Raw genomic sequence first — 9,836 nt, forward strand, 5'->3', positions numbered from 1 at the left:
GTGTGTGTGTGTGTGTGAGAGAGAGAGTTATAAAATTAATATATATATAAGCTGTAAAGGTCCTATGGGTACCGCTCAGGCGGTGGTACTGTGAGTGACTTCAGTACATATATATATATATATATATATATATATATATATATATATATACTTCTACAGGGTGTGTGAAAAAGACAATCCTTTAGCTTTCTGTAGCGCGTGAACCAAGAAAATTCCACGAGGTGGGAAGCACCCAAAACATTTCAACACCACCACCTTATCAGACATTTGAAGGTCAGTCACGTCAATGAATATGAGCAGTTTTCAGGGTTGGCTAGCGCTAAGAGGAAGAGGGACAGTTTTCACGTTTCAGCACACGTTACACAGAGCGTAGCCGAGCACAGGCTTCTGCTTCACGTGTAGATGATTAACATCAACGATTCTCTTCTCTTCATTTTATTATTTGATACGCATTGTTGTTAAATATTGTTAAATAAATAATGCTAGGCCTCTAATAGACCCTGTAATCCTGATAGGAGCAGTCGTATACACTACATACCGGCTCGTACTCATTACAGCGGTTTACTGAACTGACTTTTTATTTCTGTAACCTGGAGATATTTTACTTTCAATTTATGAAAGAAATCAAATCTGCAGTAACACAGTTCACATCGATCACTACAAGTAGGAAAGCGGCGAGTTCTTACACACCTGACACACACTTACATTTACTTCTGACTGCAGAAAGAACATTACTTATAATCTTATACTCCAGTACTCATGTTAGTTCTCACTCTCCAGTGTTCTGTATTGCTGAAAGATCTATGATCAAACTCTTGATGTCCCTCAAATGAGGATGGGTTTCCCTTCTGAGTCTGGTTCCTCTCAAGGTTTCTTCCTCATAACATCTAAGGGAGTTTTTCCTTGTCACAGTCTCCACAGCTGCTCATCAGGGATAAATACACATCGTTCACCTTCACTGTTCATTTCTGTAAAGCTGCTTTGAGACAATGTCTGTTGTGAAAAGTGCAATAGAAATAAACTTGACTTGACTTGACTTCTTTCCTCAGATCTTCATTACACATGAATTCTTTTCTTCTATCAAATCCCAAAACTATAAATTCCTAATGAATATAGGGGGCGTGTTTCCTGTAAAGTACATGAACATACTTGAGAGATGAAGAGATGTAAACTACAAGTTCAGCTTTACTGGTGATCGGGGACGCAAAATATCTCACGTAGGAGGTGAGAGAAAATGTTTCGAGACGAGCTCCGTTTACGAGAAAGTACTTTATTTATCTACGTTTCCAGATCTGGTGAGTACGGTGGGTGCGGAAGTGAGATCATGTGGATTGTTCTACCATGATCGTGCACGAGTTCCTGAAAGATGTCGACATTTTCGGGGGTTGAGCTCGTCAAAGGTCTTCCTGATCTTATGTCGTCTTGATGTTCTTCAGTTCCGTCCACCTCAAACGACTCATTGCAGCGCCGACGTTTGTCTGACATACGCCACGTTGAGCGTCTCTGTGGCAGATTTTCCCAGTTTCACGCAGAATTTCACGTTCGCTCTTTGTTCTAACTTGCTGTCCGTGATGAAATCGCAGACGTGGTAACACGTGGAACTGCACCAGTTACACCCCTGCTTGTGATATCACCTCATAAACTCTGTAGTATTTGCTCTTGTGGAACAGAATCTTTTAATAGTATAATATAATAATCCAGGCATGTGTTTAAAACTGATTGATTACTGCTGGTTCACTCTGTTCCCTGAGTCTCATTACTCCCTTTTCTACACACACGTGATGAATATGAAGCAGAGATTTTATTCTCCTGTAGTTGCTCTGATATTTGGTTTTGCTCACCACAGCAGCACTGTGAACATCATGCTCTATCATCTAACCTGCTCTCAGCTCAACAGACATTTCAGAGTTTTCTCTTCCTGCAGCAGGTTTGATGATTGTGAATCTGTTACACAACACAAACAAGAACATTGTTGTTTGAGGGGCTCAAATTCCAACCAGGAGATATCAGCAGACCCTCAGCACAGTACTGTTTGGTGTCTCTTGCAGTTGGAGCTAGATCATTCATTCATTCATTCATTCATTCACCCACTCATTCAATAATTCATTCACTCACCCACTCATTTATCCAACCACTTATTCACTCATTTATTCACTCATTCATTCACTCACTCATTCATTCACTCACTCATTCATTCACTCACTTATTCATTCACTCACTCCTTCATTCACTCACTTATTCATTCACTTATTCTTTCACTCACTCATTCATTCACTCACTCATTCATTCACTCACTCATTCATTCACTCACTTATTCATTCACTCACTCCTTCATTCACTCACTTATTCTTTCACTCATTCATTTATTCACTCACTCATTTATTCACTCACTCATTCACTCATTCACTCGCTCTCTCGTACACTCAGCCATGGAGAACATCAGCAGGTCTGGTGATGGTGAAAACGCTCTTTTCCTCTGTAGCTTGTAGAACCCGAGTCATGTTGGAGGTGTCTCACAGCCTCAGACCTGAGAAGAAGTTTCATGTTGGAATGAGACTCAGAGGACACTTCATTACCTTCTTTTTATTTAAGCGTTCACACTGTTTGCTTGTTATGTGACTGATAGGACCAGAACGAGTCTGAAGGTGAGTAGAGGTCGAGTGATTGCTGACGGCGGTGAGAAGGTTCACAAGAGAATCTCTGACTGTGTGCTGTTTGTTTTTACACGGAGAGCGCTAGATTATATTAATTATTCAAAATGTATTAATTATATAATTATATTTATTAAAAGAATATATATTAATATTTATTTCATTTAGCACTTCATGATTAGGTTCTGTTTTTTAATTTAAATTTTATTAATTAATTTCAGTACTCTGGATTGTTTAGAAGGAGTGTTGTGTTGTGTTGTGTGTTTGTTTTTGTGATTAATTGGTTATCAGCAATCCGTCCTCGCTATCGGTTCTAATCCACTACGGGTTCGACCTCTAACGCTGGAGCAGTGTGAACATCCTGAGCTCTGCTTAGACCTGGTTCTTCATTAATAGAACATTAACCTGTCTTTTAGCTCCCCCACTGCCGTTCAAACTTATTTGCATAATTTGCAAATTACTCAGAACAGTCTTAATCCCCAAACATCTAAAACATGTTCAGCACAGTGAAAGAAATTCTCCCTGATCCAGCAGAAGTCTGGAAGTCGTTTGTTTACCAAGAAATTATGTTAATAATTAGTTTTATATTCGAGTTATTGCAACAGTATTTGGATCATTTGTACAAAAACTGTGATGAAGTGTGGAGCTGTGTGATGTGGTGGAAACACACACACACACACACACACACACACACACACACACACACACACAGTGATTTCCAGGGCGGCTGATTGTGTCTCGTGTGGTTACTTTACTGGATGAGTGTGTGATTTTCAGGACACTGGCTCTGAGTGTCAGTGTGTGTTAGGGTGTGTACCTGATGTGTGCACTCGGCGTGAAGGTCACGAGCCACTCCTGGGTTTCTGCACGCCGAACGCAGTGATAAAGATGTTCACCACGACGATGATGAAGACGAGGGCAGTGGAGATGTTTTCCAGTACGTTCAGCTGGTAATGTTTACTTTCATCATTCAGATTCCACTTCACTAAACAACAACGACGACGAGACACGGTGGAGAATTAAACAATAATAATAATAATAATAATAATAATAATTTCAAACATAATAATAATAATAATAATAATAATAATAATGATAATCATCATCATCATCATCATCATCATTCCGTTTTGGTTATATGGGGGTGCTACTGGTTTTCTCCCAACACTTTAATATACAGCTGAATACGATAATGGTATAAATAAAAATGTGAAAAGAAAGAAACTTTTAATAAATACAGTATTTGTAAGGTGTAAATAAATCCACCCCTTTCCACAGGAGCATGTTGGCAGCTGGGATTCTGTACAGTATGTCTGGGAGATTCTATAAAGGTATCTTCTGTTCTAATTTCATTCACTGCAGTAATTCTTGATTGTTTCACGGTGCATCGATGTTGTGCTGCACTTAGAGCGCATCTGCACAGGTGATTTAGCCGATTTCATTTGATTTCCTGACACGTGAAACACAAATCCCATCTGCAGTGTGACCTTTCTGCAGTTATTTATTGGTTCATTTTTTAGGGTTGTTGATTTTTTAATAAATGTTCTTCTATATCTTTGTGAGATGTGCTGTGGCTGTACATCGTGGCTTTGACATGTTTCAATGTTGCAATGTTTGAACCCATTTCATCTATCAGTTGACTGTAGGAAAGACTTCACAATTCAGATTTGACTAAGTGAATCCTTATCCCGTAAATAATAAAAAAAGCTGCAAGGAGCTATGTGTGTCTCACCGATAAAGATGAGCAGAACTCCGACAATGACCTGCAGTATGAGTGAGATGCTGATGAGTGTGATGAGTGGAGCGTAGAAGACGAAGTCTGTGCCCTGCTCCAGCACGGCCTTCAGCTGAGAGGCATTAGCCATCAGCAGCGCGACGTCCAGCATGCTCTCCGCCGCGCTCTTCTTATTAGCGTAGTGGTTCATGTTGAGAGGGGGCAACATCCTTCTCCTGTCTCCCTGCCGGCGAGCCTACACACACACACACACACACACACACACACACACACACACACACACACACACAGAAATACTGTTATTACAGCATCCTGAGGCGGCTGATGAGCAGTAATTATACTGGGATAAAAAGAGCATCACTGAGGAAATGATGCAAAAGAAGCACACTGGTGTTTTAAAAATGTAAAAGACCTACTGTTACAACCAGTTCAACATCTGGAGCTCTGACATCTGCCTGACATTTCTAATCTTCATTAAATACAGCAGCTTAAACCATTTCTGGAAGAACTTTTGTTTTCTAATAATTGACTTTTTTCCAAATAACCTCCTGATTGTGACTGCAGATTGAATACCTGTTACACCACAGCACTGTTGGGTTCTGGATTGTGATTGGTCAGGAGGTGATTCATTTCCTACACCAGCAGATGCAAATTACTATATATTAATGCTCTGGGCATAGTAACTTTTGGTTTCTATAGCAACAGCTCAGTCACAGTGACTCTACATGAATTGCTTGACATGAACAAGCAGGTGTGGCTGTTTAGATGGTGATATATAAGTTATGTGTATGTAACGTTTATGGAAGGAGTCTCCAGTGTCACATAAAGCTGTAACTTGATACTTCTAGGACAGAGAAGTTTACGCTTCTTTGTGATTTCTTAGTAACATGTCAAGCTGCGATTTTGTTTAATGAACTTGAAGAAAACAATAAAGAGTGTGTGAGACCTATTCCCCCTCCAAAGGCTCCACACGCCCACCACAATGCTTCACTTCCACAACATACAAATCATTCACAACCTTCCATAAAAAAAAAAAAGAGTTGAACACATTTAAACGGAAACGCTGCTGTAGCTCCTGTAACGTAAACAAGGAGAAATGGCTAAATACCTAGCTGTTCTTTATTACATTTAATATAATCCTTGCCAAATGGCTGTTAACATTACCCACAATCCCTAAACTGTTACTCCTCACTAACTCCACCACTACTTATATCTTACCTCCTGCCCATCTTGACTATTTTTTCCATAAACATTCCTGAGCTATCACTGTTCTGAGATCAGTGTGAAATTCCAGCCATGCGACGCTGTGTGTTTCCCAGAGGAAATGAAAGTGGATTGAGGTTTTACTGCAGGACGACTGAGCACAAGGGTGGAAGGGGAGCAGAAGTATAAAAGGTCACAGAGAACCAGTCCATTTCCTTCCTTTTATTTTACACTCAGGGTGGATGTGACAGTACAAATGGCATCAAAATCTCATGTTGGGTTGTTGAGCAACACCTTTAACCAGTTCTGCTTTGGGGTGGTGGTGTATCTGTGCTCTGACCCCAACAGGGTGGATGTGACAGTGCGTATGGGATAGTGGTAGCTCAGTGGCTAACTGGAAGCCTTAACACCACCAAAATATCACTGCTGGGTTGTTGAGCAACGCCTTTAACCAGTTCTGCTTTGGGGTGGTGGTGTATCTGCGCTCTGACCCTGAACTTACTAAACAAGTGAAATTTCACTATGTTGTAATTATTGTTTGACAAATAACATGTTTTCATTTACAATGTGAGCAACCAGACATTCAGCAGCAGGTTGCTTATGGAGTTGTAATTTTGGAAAAATAATAGTACTTTATGTAAACGTTCAATTCCAAATATGTTTATATGCATCGTGTTTATGTACTCAGGCCCTAACAGCAACTTCCTGTTTCCACCTCAGCCTGTTAAATGTGAACAAATGTAACTTTATAAAGAATTTCTACAACATGAATGCGGCAGGCTAAAAACGCATTTTAACCAAAATTCAAATATAACAACATCCTTTCAATGCTGCTGAGACCCGCTAACATACTGAAGAAGAATCTGGTGCTGCCTGTTAAAAAAACAAACAAAAAATGGCCGCCCACTTTGACAGGAAAAGCAAACCCAAAGCTGGTGGAAAACTTAAATACAGGCTGCTGTGAACGTTTTTATTACTGTAGCATGACGCCACCTTCTGTAGGTTGTTTTCCTGTCAGATACAGCTTTAAGGATCTGTGGACACTCCATGTGGCCGTAGTGAAATAATGAGGCAAAATTGTACATTAGAACATCTGTGGGCGGGGCTTAAATATTACATTGACTTTGAACTGATAAACCGAACCTGCAAGACATGAATGAAAATGTTCACAGCAGTGGTGGACTGTAAGATAGTAAATGTAATTCGTTACTGGACTTAAGTAGCTTTTTCACGTATCTATACTTTTACTCACGTAGACTTTTACTGAAACTTCACTACATTTCAAAGTCAAATATTTCACTTTTTACTCAACTACATTTAGTGAAATCAGTCGTTCGTTTTTATTAATGAGGATAAAATCGTAACTGGTGAAACACGCAGCGAGTCACCAATCAGGGTCGAGCGCACGCTCTGTTTTACACGTGTTCTGATCGGCGCTCGGTGCATCTACTGATCACCAACATACAGTTCAGCATCAGTTCAACATCAAGCAGAACATTTAGGAATAAATGATGAAGAAACTCCAGACTCGAACTCACCACAACACACGTGACCTCGTTTACACGTTTTTTTTCAAGTAGTTGTAAAGAAGGTTTTGTGTTCATGATCATTATAATAGAAATCAATCAGTGTTTGAGTCTTTAATATCATTCTATTAATAGATCAGTGTGCTGAGAGTCACATTCGAGTCTTTACACATAAACTGAGGTGATTAAGTGATTTAGAGTCATGTAACAAAAATGATAATAGGAACATTATAGTTATAATAAATCATAGTACTTTGGATACTTTATCTGGATAAATTTGAATAAATCATAAGTATCCAAAGTACTAAATACTTTTACTGAAGTCACATTGTAGCATAATTAACACACACTCATTACTCATTTCAATCCATTCCACCATCATTTATTATTATTATTAAGATTATTATTATTATTATTATTATTATTATTACTCGACTGTATTACACTGTTTACATGCTGTTTTTTGCCCCTCTTGACTGCTGCTACTGCCATTTTTTGCACTGCATTGTGTTTGTTTATATTTACAGTACTGTATATTCAGAGTGTACAGAAGCTTTACTGGTCGGCTCTCTCTTGAGTTCTGTGTATTGTCTTGTGTTGTCTGTCTGCACTGTTTTCCGTCGATAAACTTTATGTAGCTTGTGTTGTGTTGTAGTTCTGTGTTGTTTAGTGTAGCACCAGGGTTGTCTCGTTTTTACTGTGTACCACTGTGTAAAGTAGAAATGACAATAAAAACCTCTTGACTTGACTAATGTAATATAGTATTGCATCCACAAATGGAACTCAATGAACCCATGTAGGGATTTTTTAATCACTGGTGTAAACTGTTTTTTTTACATTGTCCTGACAAGTGTTCTGCAATTACTGCGTTACTATAAATATCCCTGGAGCTGTGTGTGTTTGTTTATGTTTTAAATGCTGAACTGAATCATGGGATTTCCCAGATAGAATGTTCGTGGCTTCATCAAAATATTTAACAATAAAAGACACTGTATTTACTATGAGGAGCTCAAAATGCTGCTTTGAAATACAGAGAATAACCACTGTGATGATGACGATGATATTATTATTATTATTATTACTACACAGACGCTCAAACACACTAGTATCACCGTTGTCATGTTACCCATTGTGTTTTCTGGGAAAACAGGAAATAGTTCCCGCCTGGTCCTCAGAGTGGAGATTATAAAAGAAATGGCACGATACAATCCAGTCAATACAGGACTGCGTCAGAGGAATAAAAGACGATACATTCCTGAGACTCGTGTTCTCGACGACGTCATCAAACCTTCACCTAGGAACAGCTGGAGATCTGTGTCACGTTTGTTAATAGGATGTTTAGAATCTAGCGGAAAGACCTCGTCTGTGTTTATAAAAATCTCTGGGTGAAGTGTGTGCCAGTGCTTTCGGGTGGAGCCGGGTCTCTGCTCAACAAACGAGCCCTTGTGCGAGACCACTGGACTGAAAAAGACAAAAGGAGCCTCAACACACTTCTCTCCCTCTCTTCTTCTAACTGAGTCACTTATCTGAATGCTACAGTCCATATAATCGCTTTCCATATCGCCCTCCTCATATCAGTCCACACCACATCTGTCCATCACACTCTTTCTCTCTCCCTCTCTTATCCCTTCTTCTTCTTCCAAATAAGTCTCACTCAGATCTTTAGAACATCTCACACACTTACGATTCATGATTCTACAAAGCGCTGTTTAATTGTTCCCTTTTTTCTAAACAAAACGAATCAGGAAATATACAGTACATCTAGTCATGTTTCCATGAAGAGTGGAAGTAGCGTGAGGTTTGTAGATGATGTCCATGCCTCATGTTTTTCACTGCTGCTGCCATGCAGGGTGATGAGTGTAACAATAAAGGAGTATTATACGTTACAGCTGCAGGATCTGGTGTTTATGAATTCTTAGTGAAATATACATTCACTACTGTGTGTGTCTGTGTTTGTGTGTGTGTTACTTTTAGCTCCTCCTTTTCTTGAAATCCCTACTTTATTTCTCGAAATCCCGACTTTATTCCTGGCAATTAAGCCATATAAAAAAAGTTTGCCCAAATCTGACTTTATTTCTCGCAATTCCAACTTCTTTATGCCAATCGGGCAGCGTCACCCCTCTGTAGTGCCAGAAACTTTTACACATTGAAAATTAAATCTACTACAATCAATAGAATCACACAACATCAAACGAAGCAGCTGATCCCTGGAGAGAACTCTGTCCAACAATCAGCTCTGGAGGAGACGGAACAAGACTCCAAACTTCAGGCCGACAGCATTAGTGCTGCTGGATGCACCAGAAATGTCGGATGTTTACAAGAAATAAACACAACTGCAAGAAAAAAAAGGCAGAATGAGGCAAACTTTTTTGAATGTGGTGAAACACGTGTTTCAAAACACTGTTTTGTTGTAAAAAGCCCAGTGCATTTACAATTTTTTTAATAGTAATGTTGATGAATGAAATTTGTTTTTATTTGTTTTTATGATTTTTTTATTTATGTATTTGTATTTGCATTTTGAAATAATATAGAAATTAAACGCACTAAATGGGTTTTGTTTCCACAGATGCAGTTTCAGCAATACAAATGTGCATTTTTTAAAAAAGGAAACAAAAGACTTTAAAAAGAAACCCGTGTTATTATTCAGTATTTATCTTTAATGAAGAAAAGTATCTGATTATTCTTTAATCCAGAAACTAATCTGAAATACTCAATGACTAA

At 38.9% G+C, this 9,836-nt stretch overlaps 1 protein-coding gene across 2 annotated transcripts in view; it reads right to left on the reverse strand.

Annotated features, from left to right (window-relative positions):
- Nucleotides 1-2,310: 2,310 nt before the first annotated feature.
- ninj1 (ninjurin 1) overlaps nucleotides 2,311-9,836 on the reverse strand; it is a 77,106-nt gene continuing 69,580 nt past the window's right edge. For both annotated transcript variants that reach the window (XM_046875525.1, XM_046875524.1), the window contains 3 exons: nucleotides 4,384-4,621; nucleotides 3,469-3,636; nucleotides 2,311-2,527 (listed from right to left, as the gene is read on the reverse strand). In XM_046875525.1, coding sequence (XP_046731481.1) covers nucleotides 3,494-3,636; nucleotides 4,384-4,594 — 354 coding nt within the window. In that variant the 5' untranslated portion in view covers nucleotides 4,595-4,621 and the 3' untranslated portion in view covers nucleotides 2,311-2,527; nucleotides 3,469-3,493. The remainder of the gene's footprint in view (nucleotides 2,528-3,468; nucleotides 3,637-4,383; nucleotides 4,622-9,836) is intronic.

The sequence above is a fragment of the Silurus meridionalis genome, chromosome 19 (genome assembly GCF_014805685.1).
Source record: "Silurus meridionalis isolate SWU-2019-XX chromosome 19, ASM1480568v1, whole genome shotgun sequence".
In the NCBI taxonomy this organism is placed as follows: domain Eukaryota; kingdom Metazoa; phylum Chordata; class Actinopteri; order Siluriformes; family Siluridae; genus Silurus; species Silurus meridionalis.